Here is a 15,744-nt window from a genome sequence, read left to right as displayed (position 1 = left end):
AGGCCCTAACACAAAGCCTCACACATTTAATCCTGGGAGAATGTGGTCATTAAAACATACCTTTTGGAATTAGAATTTAAAAAACAAATGACCTGGATAGTAAGCAAAATTTAAAATCCAACACCATCTTGGGGTCACTTACTTTCCATAGTGTTTTTCAAAGACTGCATTGTGTATTTTTAATCCCCAAATGTGGCAGTTTCTCTAATTATGAGCCTACACATTTGTACACACATTCTATCTTTATATTCAGGACTCATCCACTGGACTGTAACTAAGTCTTTAATGAGTTACTAATGAACATCTTAAGCTTAGATCAGCATTTAAAAAAATGTTAAAGAGTGTTGAAAAGCTATTCAGAGTGCAAGCCTGTTGCTTTTAATTAGACTATAAACCCCCCCAAAAAATGTCCTGTCTTCACTATTCATCCAAGGTTGAAAGAAATTGAATAGTGAGTGACAGATATACTCTGACTTTGGTATTATTAATTTAATGTTAAGGGGGATAAGTACAGTGAGCTAAATCAAAGAAATTATTATCTTGATTAAATGCAAAGGTAAAAATAATATGTAAAACCAAAATAGCATTTTACAGTGATTGAATTTTTTCTCCCCTCAGATGACTTTGAAACATTATTGTTGTTGTTGCATTAGAGGATAACAGATGACGTGAGGATCAAAATGCAGATACGATTAGATCATGTAGATCATGTAGACAACCCCCCCTCAAAAAAAAGAAACAAGCCTTATATATTCATAAAAAGAATGAACAGTTGGCTTTTACCTATTACCGCTTCTCACCAATCTGTTGGAGGTACCATGAAAATAGTAATCATAGACACAACCTGAATTAGATCAGGACTATTCTTTTCTGTAGCTCTTGTGACAAATCAACAATGGTGGCAACTATTTTGCAACGACCCTTTCTTTTCCCTTTTGATAGTGAAGTTGGTGAAACCATGCAAACTTTAAGGGCACATGATTTAATAATGAAGACAGATAATACATAAAATTCAAAGCAGCAGGCTAGTATGATGCTATCCCTCTGGGGAATGCTGCACATTGGGCTAAAAGGGAGCCTTTCAGATTAGTCACAATAGCTCAGGACAGTGGCAATAGCTCTGATAGCCTACATGTTTTATAGTTTACAGGCTATTGTTAGGACACAGGTTGGATGTCATGCCTCTGCACTGAGATAAAAACCACTGTGTCAATTTTTAAGCATAGGTGTCCAATAATAATCATAACTCTATGTAAATACAACCAGCATAATAAAATAGATTATTTTAACATGCTAGCCTGTTAATGTATCTGCTTTCTTGTTAACCAGCATTTAGACATTCATTTTGTGTGTGTGTTGAGGAGGGATGGTGGGAGTAAAAACCTCTTAGGACCAAAAAAAAAAAAAACATAGATAAAAATTTTGCATTCTTCTCAACCATCTTCAGAGATACCAGGTATGATTAACTTAAGATAGGAAGAACTCACTAACAAGATAGATTTCTGTCAAAATATATGTTTTTTTCATTTTTAATTTAATTTTTTTAACTTACATCCAAATTGGTTAGCATATAGTGCAACAATGATTTCAGGAGTAGATTCCTTAGTGCCCCTTACCCATTTAGCCCATCCCCCCTCCCACAACCCCTCCAGTAACCCTCAGTTTGTTCTCCATATTTATGAGTCTCTTCTGTTTTGTCCCCCTCCCTGTTTTTATATTATTTTTGTTTCCCTTCCCTTATGTTCATCTCTTTTGTCTCTTAAAGTCCTCTGACTGACTCATTTCACTTAGCATAATACCCTCCAGGTACATCCATGTAATTGCAAATGGCAAGATTTCATTCTTTTTGATTGCTGAGTAATACTCCATTGTATATATATACCACATCTTCTTTATCCATTCATCCATCGATAGACATTTGGGCTCTTTCCATACTTTGGCTATTGTTGATAGCACTGCTATAAACATTGGGGTGCATGTTTCCTTTCGAAACAGCACACCTGTATCCTGTGGATAAATGCCTAGTAGTGCAATTGCTGGGTCGTAGCATAGTTCTATTTTTAGTTTTTTGAGGAACCTCCATACAGTTTTCCAGAGTGGCTGCACCAGCTTGCATTCCCAAAATACATGTGGCCTTCAATGGTTTTTCCCACACATCAAGTATCATTGGCACTGATTCAGGGAAAGTGCCCCATTACTAGTGTTTTAAAGATTTGTAAGGAAGGAAATTATTGACTTTACAACATTCTGAAAGCGTCGCTTCCATACCATTAAAGTTTTAGTATACTTTAACAGGGAAGTAGACACAAGGAAATTAAAAGAAAATCAGTATTTTCTGAATTATAAATTCCAGAGTTTTATTTTTGTGCCATGAATTTAAATCCGTTTATATTATGTTTACAAAAAAGCAGACATTTTTAGTTAGAGAAGAAAGTATATTGGTTATTACTCCTCTGATAAATAAGATATATAATACACATTCAATTTGAATGAAAATAATGTCTTCATGTCAGAAGCTGCATTTTTAAAATAAATTTATATCCCCAGAAACTTTACTCTGTGCTTACTCATTTTAACCAATACTTGAGGTATTTACACCACAGTATTACGATCTAGGTGGCCGTTCTAATGAACAAACCACAGTTTTCCCCACTGTATTTAGCTTTATTCATAATCAAGTGTTTGACTCTCCCACTATTTTCAGAATATCATCCAGCTTTTATATCATGATTGTTCAGTCTTCTAGTGACAGTTTAGCCAGAATATATTTTATTTTACTGTAATAAGCTATGTTGTAGAGAAAAATAATAAAGGACCCTACTTGGAGGGAAATTGCTTACCCACATAGGGCGTACCAACACTTCATGAAGCATTTCGGTCTGGAGAAGTCTATTGAGTTAAATTGAGTAATATCCAGGTATACTATGAAAGTTGCTTCATCATACACAGGTGGGTAATTCATCACTACAGAACCATTTTCTTATGAGAACCGGAACTGAAACAGATTTTTCTCTGTGTTGGAACTTCCATGTTGTAATTTCTACCTGGTGGCTTCCTTGTCAGTTGCTTGAACTGAAACTTTTATGACTATTGTTAGAGATTACTACCCAGCCTATAAAGAAATTATGCAGCTGTCACATACACCTTAGGGAGAAATCAAGAAAGAACTAATCTTCTTATATGGCCAAAATGAAGGTGCTGAGGGAAAGGTAGAGCCTTTCAGTATGCATAAGGAAGCAGAATTGGAAAAATGCCTTTACCGGCAAGAAAAGGAATGAAAGCAATAGTCTGTTTGTCTGTCTCTCCCTCTCTCTCTCTTTCCCTCTCTTTCTCTCCACTCCCTCCCCTTCACACTTCCCTACCCCTCCCTCTCTCCTCATTATGTATATTGCACTGAATTTGGATTAGACATTCCTTATCACTCAACCATTTGTAATAAGTATTTCAGTATAAATTCTAGCATTTACATAGCACTTTGCAGTTAGCTGAACACTTATGCACACAGTAGCTCAATGAATACTTACAATCATCCAGTGAGTCACAGGTAGTAGTATCAGTAATAAGATGAAACAATAGATTCAGAGCCATCAATCTAATGATGCAGTGACATTTCAAATAGTTGTTAGAGAAACTCAAAAATTTCCTAAACATCTCATGGAGGCTTCTTCCCATGACATTTTAATAACCTACTGAGCATTTGCCTTATTTTGTAGAACTATGATTTAAATGAGAAATAAACAACTTATGGAAGAATGAGCTAGAATATTATAAAACAAGTAAAATTTTTAAGTTTAAGGAAGAAAACAATATTGTGTTTATGTAAACCTAGAGATAATAGTGAAAGGTAAAATTGAACAGTGGGTTAGGGTCATAGTTGTAATTATAGTATGGTTAAACTCTTACGAGGCTCATAATTAGCTAATTATTTTAAAAATATGGTAAAATATTGCTCCCAAAGACAAAAATAACTTGTGAGAAAAATCATTAGTATATGAAAGTGAAATCACTAGTAACTCTGATAAATATGCTCTGGTGGGGTTTTGTTGTTAGCATTTCTCTCACCTTAGAAATATCTTAGCATTACAGTTCATGGTTTTGTCTACATCCCATGGTCATTATTATGATCAATAGATGTTTTGGGGGTAGAAGCTGAATCATTGACTAAATTACAAAATTATTCATATAAGGAGAACAAGAAAACAGAAACAGTTGAAATTGGTTAGAAATAATTCTTAGTTAGTATTTTTATTATTTATAAGTCAGTATCGATCTCAAAGTATATCTCATTAAAATATGATTTTTTATATTTATTTCAATTTAAAGCTCCACAGATATGAAAATTCTGGTACTGCCATCATATATACTTAACATCTGATGTGCTCATTATTTTTCCTTTTTTTACTACTTGCCTTAGGTTCACCCTGAACTGTTATTCAGGAGCTTTGATGCTGTGATGGCTTTTGATATTTGGAGACTAACATAAACATGGGAGAAATATTTTGATCATTTCAGTACATTGTGAAATATTTTCATATTTCATGTCTGCCCCCTAGGAAAACAAAATCAAAGTGTTTACATAGTAAAAAATCTGAGTATGAATTGATTATGTAGATAATTTGGATATGTCAATGACTCATTACTTATAAATATTAAATATTATCTATGATTAAAGCAATTCAAATTTGTAAAATATGAGTGAATCTCTCTGTTTTAAAAATAAGAAGTCTTGGGATATCTGGGTGGCTCAGTTGGTTAAGCGTCTGACTTTGGCTTGGGTCATGATCTTGGGGTTCATGGATTCAAGCCCTGTGTCAGGCTCTGGACTGTCAGCCCAGAGCCTGGAGCCTATTTCAGATTCTGAGTCTCTCTCTCTCTCTGTCTCGGCTCCTTCCCTACTTGTGCTCTGTCTCTCCCTCTCTCAAAAATAAATTAACATTAAAAAAAAATAAAAATATGAAGTCTTAATCAGATATGCAAGTTTTAAAGGGGATAAGATGAAGTCTGTCTCTCTCTCTTTCTCTCTCTTTCTGAAGAAGGTTAGAAAGAAAGAACAACAAGATATATTGGCCTTATCATTACCTCCTGTCCCCAAACCAAAATTACCTTTGAGACATCTTTGTGTACATAAACAGAGTTTGAAAATGTGGTCACAAATGGAGATGGGAGGGGAATAGGGTGAGAGGGATGTACGTGTATGCTTCTAAATTATCTTCCCCCTTAGTAATCTTGAGAAGAGAAGAGACATTTAGAATGTAAAGGTCTCCTCAAATATGCTTGAAGACAAGTACCTTCCAGGAACAACTTGATGTGTTTTGCACAGCCATTGGTGTAGAATTTAGACAAGTGGTTGGAGAATGCCAGGGTATAGATATCACCTTTCTTGACATGAGGAAGAACTTACTGTTTCAGGTAGAATTGGGTGCCCCAAGGACAGACCGAGCTTCTGATCACTGCCTCTTCACATGAAATTTGGGAGTTTTTTTTTTTTTTTTTTTTAACGTTTATTTATTTTTGAGACAGAGAGAGACAGAGCATGAACGGGGGAGGGGCAGAGAGAGAGGGAGACACAGAATCGGAAACAGGCTCCAGGCTCTGAGCCATCAGCCCAGAGCCTGAAGCGGGGCTCGAACTTACAGACTGCGAGATCATGACCTGAGCCGAAGTCGGACGCTTAACCGACTGAGCCACCCAGGCGCCCTGAAATTTGGGAGTTTTTTAAACAGGCATGCTCCAAGGATTATTAGCTAGCATTTGATTTGAATGATTCTTTCCAGACTTCAGATCCTGTGCTTCTAATGGAATACCAGACTTATAAACTCTGATGTTTATCTCAGAGACTTATTTTTATAATAGCTTCAGAAAGATAAATTAGATTTATATTTATAACTCAAATAAATATTTCCCCAGAAGTCATACAATATTTTAACAGTAACATATACAATATTTTAAAACAAAAGTTCAGATTTTGGCTGTGTTCTGTTAGACCTTGACCATGTGGGCAGTGTAATAGCTACTTCACTTTTGCTACACTGATAGGTGATACTGGATTCCTTTTATAGAGATGATGAAGTTAAAGGAGAGTCAGATCTGCAGATACATAAAATACTCCAGTTTCATAGAACAAATCAGAGTCTAATTTCCTTCAACTTAACAAAGTCAAGTTAACTTTCCAATATTTTGTATTCCTCAGTCTCACTCCATGAAATCATTTAAACCTGTAATACAAACCTGTTCCTTCTAGGTCCCTAGATTTTGCTTTCTAGTGAGTTTGAGAATGTTCTTTTTTCTTGTTTAAGTGTATATTCTTTCCTTTAATACAGATCATATTATATTTTTCAGCTGATGATGGTTTCACCTTTTATGCATTTTAAACATGTGTTATTCTCTACTTACTGTAGAGATTGACCTTTTTTGAAATAATCTCTAGTTGAGTAGAGGTCACTATTGCCAAGTCTTTTTCCCTATCCTGCCTTATTCTTCCTTCCCAGGGACTTCATTCAGTATGAGCTCATGATCTAGGTGTTGCTTACCTCTCTGATCTCATTCCAAACCATTCTTCTCCCAGCCCACTGCACATAGATTCATTGGCCATTGTGTTATTCCTTGAATAAACTGTGGTGGTTCCAACTTGAGGAATTGTGATAGCCTGGAATGTTCTTTACTCCTGATTTTGTTGTGACTAGCAAATTCCAGTCTCACTGAGATCTCAGTTTAAACTTTACTCCCACAGATAAGTCCTCCATAAAACCCTAAGCAGAGTAGCCTTTACATATTTTCCTATTTAAACTTTCTGTAGATGACTTACATTTATAGCACTTAAAAATTGCTTATCTGTTTGTATATTCTTTTTCTCCTATACCAGAATGGATGATTCATTAAAATAGGTACATGGTCTGTTTTGCTCACCAACATCTTCCAGCACCTAGAAAAAGACCTGGCACATAATGCAAACTTAATAAATATTTGTTGAATGAACAAATAAGTGCATGCTCCATCACTCCAAGTGTTCTTATATGTTAAATTGCCTGAGGGCAAAATCTTTCAACTCTATTATAACCAAAGCTTTTAGGAAAATGTAGCTTTATCATCTGTTGCTCATTTCCTTCCATAATACAGTTTATAAAGATTTAGGGCAAACATGCCTGTATGTATTCACGTAAAAAATAATTTAAAATTAGTCACATGTTGGGCAATGAGGGCGGGATATTTAGAAGTCAAAAGATCAGAAAATAACATCATTGGAATTAAACATTAAAGGAGATAGAGATTTTGATTTTCACAACTTTTTTGGTCTTGAAACTTGTTACGTTCTTTGACACCTTTTTCATTTACACAATCTATCAAAATAGCATTGAGATTACCTTTTGCCCAGATATTTTAGTACTTATCCATTATAATGAGAATAAATAAATGGTAAACTTAGTTATATTCGAGACTAGTTATATTCGGAACTATTTTTTTTATCATAGATGGATTGTTTGACAAATTTCTTAGTATCATATTTGTTTTCTGTAAGGGCCATATAGTTCCTGTGATTTGGGAGAGAACATGTATTTCATTCTTAATTTGCAAATTTTATATGTCAAGAAATTATAGTTCTACTTTATAAATTTATAGGATTAGAAAGATGATTATAAAATTCTCTTGCATTATTGAATTTCCTACTTTCTCTCCTGACTGCTGAATGATAGCCATATAGCATTATTAATGTGTTTTTAAATATGCATGTTTGTAAAAAATAATTGTGTCAAGCAAAATCTTTTTCCTTGTAAACTCTTTTCCTCTCTGTTAGTGGGGGCATTTTCATTATCATTCGTGTTTATCACACTAGTTGGAATTAGTGTAGAAAAATGTGTATTTCCTGTACCAATTCACCAGCAAAATAAAATCCTGTACTTAAATAGCTCTGTTTTTCATAGCATACAGTGTATTACTGTTTTGTGAATTATTAAAAAAATCCTATGTTTACAATTTTATTTTTTCATTATTGTCTTGGTCTTCCATATTGATTCATTTATGTAATATGTACCATCTGTCAGTAGAATCACTGTGTATTTAAATGGCAAAAATGTTTGTATCTCCTTTTCACCTTAATGTTCATCACAGATCTTAATACAGTCTTTCAAAAACTATTAAATGATCTGAAACATATAAAACAATCCATGTAAATGTAACAACACAACACACAAAACAAAATTAATAAAGAATAAATAAATACCTCTCTGAAACTTTTGACACCCATTATCTTATCAAGCTTTTTGCGTGTACTCAGTTCACTAACATTTTTATTTATACTTGCAGATATTAGTACCTATAGATTTACAGCAGAACACTGTGAATCTATAAAATATAAAATGTATATTTTCTCAAGTAGCTTTCTCTTGAAAATTGTGTCTAATTTTCCAATCATTGTCAGGGATTAGGATGAGGTGTTTGGCTTATTTAAGATCGTGATTAGCTAGGACAGAACTGCACAGTCCACATCACAGTAGGGACCAGGGGATGTGTTCTCCTCAGCTCCAGGGTTATCTGAGCGGGTCCTGGGGTGGCTGGAGTCCAGGGACTATGGCCCGCAGCAGAGAGCAGCCTTGGGAATAGTCTCTAGCCGGGCTTCTTTGCAGCCAGCCTGAGCTGAGCGGAGTCTGATGGTGCGCCCTGCGGTCCCCGCAGGTGGCAAGCACAGTGAGCGACATCCAGCCCTCGCTGCCCCACTGCGACATGCTGAGCGCAGCCCAGGAGGCGCTCTGCCACCCAGACATCTCCTTCAGCAGCCAGCAGCCGAGCGTGCCACTGCTCATCGTGGACAAGGGCCCCGTGGAGCTACCAGAGGAGTTCGTGGTCCAGGTGCCCAAGGAGCCCAGAGTGCAGCCCAAGGTGCGGCCAGCGGTGGGGAAAGGGGGCTGGGGGTGGCTGGGCAGGGACTCCTAGAGGGCTCAGCCCCAGGCGGTGCCCCAAATGTGTCTTTTCATTTATTGATTATCTGCATCCACTCACTGTGGCTGATTTAATGGACTTCGTGGTCTCCTAGCAGTTTTTTAACACTGCATGCTTGTTTGACATTAGAGACTCATCATTACGTCAAAATGTTTGACTTTAAATTTTTGAATGGGTTTGAACTCTCTTTGCATTATCACAGGAAATTTAAAATTACTTTTAGTGACAATTTCAACTACTGTAAAATGTGATGGTTGTAAAAGATAAGTTTTAACATTTCTGATCATCTGCTTGTCTGAAGAAAAAAATTCTCATCAATGGAAACTAGCAAGATTTTGAGGAGAGTATGATGAAAATATCTTGGTTGGGGATTATACATAGTCATTTGAATCATAAAATCTGATGGAAAAGTGATGGTTATAGAAGCAACCTGATTTTGTTAAAAATGTTGAGAGTACTTTATAACACTGTCTTTGCAGCTGGCAAGTGCAGTGAATGACATCCATCCTTTGAAGGTCTAGTGAGAAATATTATACAATATTTGCACAAAATTCAATACTGTTCTTTCCCCCAATACTTTTTTATCTTATCTGTATGTAATACTTAGGCAGTGTAATTCTTTTGGCTCACTAAACTCCATACAATCACTTTTATCCCTCTTAGGTCCTTCAGGTAATGTAATAAATATAATATGTAATATATATTTATATAATATATGTGATATATTTTTATATATGTAGTACATATTCATATGTAATATATGTTAATATTTATTCATTTATGATATTTATACAAATGGATAAATTTATTAAATATAATATGTATATATTTCACATATTATATTTATAATATATATTATATTTATAATTTTCTTTGTGTAGTACAACATGAAAAAGGCTGGGAAGCATTGGACTGGTAGAACCATGAATATCAAGTCTTTTCCTCAAACAGTGTCACCTCTCCTACCCCTTAATTTCTTCAAGTGGATATTCATACAAAACTACTGGTAAAGGAAGGTAAAATACCAGTGTATTAGCTGAGCTTATCTTCTTAACCCTGTTACAGTATTCTCTAGTAAAATGAGTTAGAATACTTTGTTTTTGGTTCAGGGACCAAGGGAATTGTATCATAAACTCATCTTAGATTTAATAGACTTGTGAAAATTAAATCTAACTCTTTAATTACTACAGCCACATAGAAAAAATGACTTGGCACTCACGGTGGGTCTGTCCATTCAGTTATATCGTTCAATCAATGTTCTAGAATCTTTCCATTCGGATGAACATTTCTTCCTTGGTGTTGATGATTAGTGACGGATGATTGTCTATGCTTCTTCTACAAAAGTGTGTAAAATTGACTCAAGTATGTTCAAAAAATTGAAAGAAAGTGTAGTAAATATTCTTTAAAAACATTTTTTCTGCTGTTTTGTATTACCATTTCAAACCTGAAATTGTCTCAATTGGATGCAGTCACATTTTTCTCAGAATGTTCTTTAACAGTCTCAAAGTTTTCCTCATGATGCCCTGGATTTGTATTGTAAAATGATTATATAAAATTAATATTTTTTAATTTACTCCAATGCACATAACACTCATCATAATTTCTAGCAGTAGTGAAGAAGGAATCCAGAAATGAAGTTTAATTTTTCAGTAAATGTTATAAATGTTTAAATCAGGAACTAACATTAACATATACACACACTTGCTGGCAATTCAATTTTGAGAAGAAAAAAATTGCAGAATACCAGAATAGTTTTTCCTAGAGAACTTTTACTAAGAAGTTGGCTGATTTTATTTTTATTTTTTTTTAATTTTCTTTATTTTTTAAAGTTTATTTACTTTGAGAGAGAGAGCACGAGTAGGGGAGAGGCAGAGAAAGAGAGAGAGGGCGTGGTTGGGGGGCAAGGAATCCCAGGCAGGCTTCATGCCGTCAGTGCAGATCCTGACACGGGACTGCATCCCACAAATCATGAGATCATGAGCTGAGCTGAAACTAAGAGTTAGATGCTTAACCAACTGAGTCACCCAGGTGCCCCTAGAAATTGGCCAACTTTAAATGTTCCCCAACACTTACAGCTTATAAGATTTTTCTTTGATATTAGCTTTTACCTTTTGCAACATATATAGCAGGTTACAGTGTAGTAGTGAGTTTTAAATCATGCTTTTCTATCAACTTATGAATAAGAAAATTTCATCATATTTTGCTTTAGACAGAAAAGAAAGTGAGGGTATAAGGCAAACTTCATGTGATCTCCTAAATGGAGACTGAGGTAAATGTCATGTGATTTTAAAAAGGAGACTGAGGAATCATGTTAACCTGTTATAATGATACAGTGTGTTTTGAAAGTTGCCTTGTGCAAAAGTAATTTTATCATCCAAACAAAGAGTAACTGAAGGTCATCTTGTAGTGCTACCTATGGAAATAATAAAGAAAAATGAGTAAATATTACAGGGGCATAATCTTTCCTGATATAGAAGATAATACATAGAGCTAGGGCAGGTATTAAAAATGAAACTGAAATAAAAAATACCGTATTTCTTTGAGCTCTTCAAGTTGAAAAGACAGGGAAGAAGGCAAACGAGAAAATGTCAACCTTCCCTTGCTCCCCTCCTCTGCCTTTCTCAAAATACAAGCAACAGTCTGTTACAGAAACAAGATACTCTATGGTACAGAACACTCAGAAATAAATATAAATAATAAAGACTGATATTAATGTGACTTTAATTGAAAAATCAAACTAATATTCCTTTTAAAAATTGCTAACCTCTGTATTTTTTCTTTTTTTAACGTTTATTTATTTTTGAGAGAGAGAGAGCATGAGTGGGGTTGGGGCAGAGAGAGAGGGAGACACAGAATCTGAAGCAGTCTCCAGGCTCCGAGCTGTCAGCACAGAGCTCGATAGGGGGCTCAAACTCATGAACCATGAGATCATGACCTGAGCCGAAGTCAGACGCTTAACAGACTGAGCCACCGAGGTGCCAAGGTGCCCCGTAACCTCTGTATTTTTTCTATAGGTAGCCACAGAAGCAAGTAGAAACCCAACACAAGCAGCCTTGACAACGTGAAAAAAAAGGCAAAACAATAGCAACAAAACTCCCCAAAACCTTTTTATTGGTTAAAAATTAAACTTTGTCCTTGTTTAAATTTTATATTCATTTGACTCAGAATAGCTAATAACAGTTCTTAAGAGTTAACGAGTGTTTGGATTCCTAGGAATTAGGACTTCACAGTAGAGCAGCAAAGCATGAAGAGTTTAAAAACACTGTTCTCTGAAGACATGTTTCTCTTTAGAGTATTAAGGCAGAAGGAAGTCGAGGGCAGATTGCCCAGTTAATGACTAGATATCAAGACTTTTCCTTGAAGGCAAAGGAATGTTAATGTGTTTTTTATCAACATTTTCTTGCTTTAATTGTGATTTTCATGCAGGTGCATAAAAAGTTCATTGAGATAATATATAAATAACCCTCCTCCAAGCCACGCATGTAGTGTGCAGAGTTCACGGAAGGGTCCACTCGGAACACAGCTAAACTGTTTCAGTCCTGACAAGTGATGAAAACTCTACCCTGTGCTCATTTTAAAATTTACCTTTTGCAAGAGCCAAGATGCTTTTACAAGGGACTTGTGTATTCTATCAGTTCTTTTGGAGAATCACATCAAACTCTACCATCATTGTCTTTTCTCATTTTCCCCACTCTTAGGCTTGTATGTTTATAAAGGGGAATGCTTTTATGATAATTATAAGCAAGTAGAAAAGTCCATTTTATTGTTTTGTTACTTTAAGCAAAAGCCAACCTTTAAAATTAGCCTGAATTATTAAATGCTGGGTGTTCCATCATTCATTCTTGCCCTTATTATTATTATTTTTTAATGACACTGGATTGAGTGTAAATGATGCTGGCTACTGCACTAAGTGCTAGGAAGACACAGATGGGAAACCCACAAACTTTGATCTTGCAGTGAGTATTGAGAGACAATAAGAGGGTACAGTATGGCAAATGCTTGCTAGAGGATACTTCTCCCCTGCAATCAAAGAGGCAAGAACCAGGCGTCTGGGTGGCTCCCTTAGTTGAGTGCCTGACTTTGGCTCAGGTCATTATCTCACAGCTCGAGAGTTCCAGCCCTGCATCGAGCTCTGTGCTGACAGCTCAGAACCTGGAGCCAGCTTCAGATTCTGTGTCTCCCTCCCACTCTGCCCCTCCCCTGCTTGCACACTGTCTGTCTGTCTGTCTCTCTCTCTCTCTCTCAAAAATAAATTAAAAACATTTAAAAAAAAAGAGAGGCAAGACCCTCGTGTGTAAAATGGTAATAAACACAAGATTTGACCGGCACATATTTGAGGGAGAATGCTAAATGTAGGAGCAGAAATTCTATGGAGAAGTGGTTAAAAATCTGATCAGAATGGCCTGATATAACATTATGCAGAGTTTAGAATGTTTCTGATGGCAGGGAGGGAACAATTAAATTAACCTTAGACAAATTAAGCAAAGACTGACCTGCTGCTGCATTTAAACAATGAACTAGAGGCTTCAAGACTGGAGATAGGAAAGTTATTCTATTGCAAGTAAGAAATAATGGTGGACCTGATTCCAGGAGTGAGTGACATTAGTGGCAATGAGGATCAATTGGCAGGAGTTAGAGATTAATGGAACATGGGACTAGGCCAGAGAGAAAACTCAGAGGACAAACAGGTTTTTGGCTCAAAAGCCAGAAAGTATGATGGGGCTCCTGGGTGGCTCAGTCGGTTAAGCATCCAACTTCAGCTCAGGTCATGATCTCGTGGTTCATGATTTCGAGCCCCATGTCAGGCTCTATGCTATGGGAAGCCTTCTTGGGATTCTCTCTCTCTCTTTCTCTCTGCCCATTCCCCACTTGTGCATGTATACTCTCTCAAAATAAATAAGCTTACTAAGCTTATGGGCTCCCCACTGCAAGGGTTGCTGGGAAGTCCTGAGAATCTCTACACGTATCCATGTTGGATCATCTCAGCCGATTATAGAGGTTGATTGCTGCTCTGTGCCTCTGGTCATTTTATAAAGGGCACCCCCCTGGCTGCCACCCACTCCGTCCCCTCTGTAGTGTGCCCAAAGTAAGACACACCTACACCTGTGTACAAAATGATTGTACCACTTAGATATGAAAGACAAGATGTGGGTGCCTGGTGGCTCAGTCAGGTTAAGTGTCTGACTTTGGCTCAGGTCATGATCTCATGGCTTGTGAGTTCGAACCCTGCATGGGGCTCTGTGTTGCTTGGAGCCTGGAGCCTGCTTCAGATTCTGTGATTCTGTGTCTCCCTCTCTCTCTCTCCATCCCTCCCCTGCTCACACTCTGTCTCTCTCTGTCTGAAAAATAAGTACACTTAAAAAAAAAAAAAGATAAGGTGGAACAGAGAATGTTGGTAAGGAATGATCGTGTTATCCAAACACTTACAAGTAACCTCTTCAACATACTCCTTTGAATAGAAACCTAAATTTTGGCCCCAAATTTAAGAACTCATAGCTTCATTACAATATACAAATCTGAAAACAAACAAAAAAGGATAATTAAAAATGCTATTTGTTGAGCCTAAGTTATTCTCATCGAAAAGGAGCAAAAAAAGTTATTACCATTCTTTGTTAGGCATTCAGTTTTGGCTTAGGTATGATAAGATAGTCTGTAACAAAAGAGCATCTCCTAGGATTTTTATTTATTCTTCCTTCTGCTTTCCAGTAATACATCCTTCCTTCTGCTCTAGTGGAGCCAAGATTAGATCTGATTTTAAACTGTCCTGTGTTCCCATGAAACAGCTGACAGAATTCTTACCATATATGTGCATCTGCAATATGTACTCCTTATTGCTACGGTGAGGAAACAGGTTGAACAGTTAGAACAGGTGATCTGCAGGCCTAGATGTATTTGACATTCATTCAGTTCTCAGTACAATGTTCCATGTCAAAACTTGGAAGAATACAGGAGACTAATCTCCTGTTTATACTCACTAACAGTGTAACATGACACACAGTTTAATAAAATAATAACAATATAATCTGCATGTGCCTTTTGAGAGTATCTCAGAAATGAATCTTGAATTATGCTCTTGCCTAATTAAAACTGATTATTAAAATAGCATATCCTTTGATGACATTGTAAAGTGGTGATATTTCGTAAAGAAATGTCTAATATTCTCACTGGTTAAGAGTGCAGAAAATGAAAGCTTCATTAAAAAAAGATAACTTTTAAAGTCATAAATCTGAGAACATAGTTGCACAGCTCACCTAATTCTACATGCAACGGTGTTATAACAAACTGATAGAGGCAGGGAAAGAGTAGCAAAAGCTCATTCGTTGGGTTACCTGTGACAAAATGATTTGGGAATGGAGTCAATTCTTTTATATACCATGAACTCGCCAACATGTTAGGGCAAATCAATGGACACTGGAGTAAATGAGGAACGGGGAGAGGTAAATGTGAGATGCTTTAATACCCGTGGGCCAGAACACATACACCCAGTAAGTAACATTAGTAGGCAGCACATTTCCTCTTATCTCAGACTATACATTTCCACACATGTCTTTTCTTCAGCCTCATGGAAGTTCTGTCAAATTACCAGACAAAACATGCCCCCCCCCATCTTTGCAAATGATATTATCTTTGCTGGTTGGAATGTCCTCTGCCACCTGAGTCCTCTTCAGCTCAGCTAAAAGTTCGATGTAGGGTTGAATTGAATTGATTTTCCTTCGTATTCACCCATCTCTAGCCCTATTGACATAACAATTCCTATCCTTCTCCCCATTCTCAGCTAGAATGTTCTGAAAGTTGTTCATGGGCATGTGG

General features: G+C 36.3%; 1 protein-coding gene across 29 annotated transcripts in view; it reads left to right on the top strand.

The window, feature by feature from the left end:
* ADGRL3 (adhesion G protein-coupled receptor L3) overlaps positions 1–15,744 on the top strand; it is an 823,449-nt gene that overhangs the window by 314,261 nt on the left and 493,444 nt on the right. For 28 of the 29 annotated variants that reach the window (XM_045056308.1, XM_045056303.1, XM_045056290.1 and 25 more), the window contains exon 4: positions 8,671–8,874. The exons of the other annotated variant lie outside the window; for it this stretch is intronic. In XM_045056308.1, the coding sequence (XP_044912243.1) occupies positions 8,671–8,874 (204 nt within the window). The remainder of the gene's footprint in view (positions 1–8,670; positions 8,875–15,744) is intronic. 29 annotated transcript variants of the gene reach the window in all.

Source organism: Felis catus, chromosome B1 (genome assembly GCF_018350175.1).
Source record: "Felis catus isolate Fca126 chromosome B1, F.catus_Fca126_mat1.0, whole genome shotgun sequence".
Taxonomy (NCBI): Eukaryota; Metazoa; Chordata; class Mammalia; order Carnivora; family Felidae; genus Felis; species Felis catus.
This window is presented reverse-complemented; position numbering and strand designations above follow the sequence as displayed.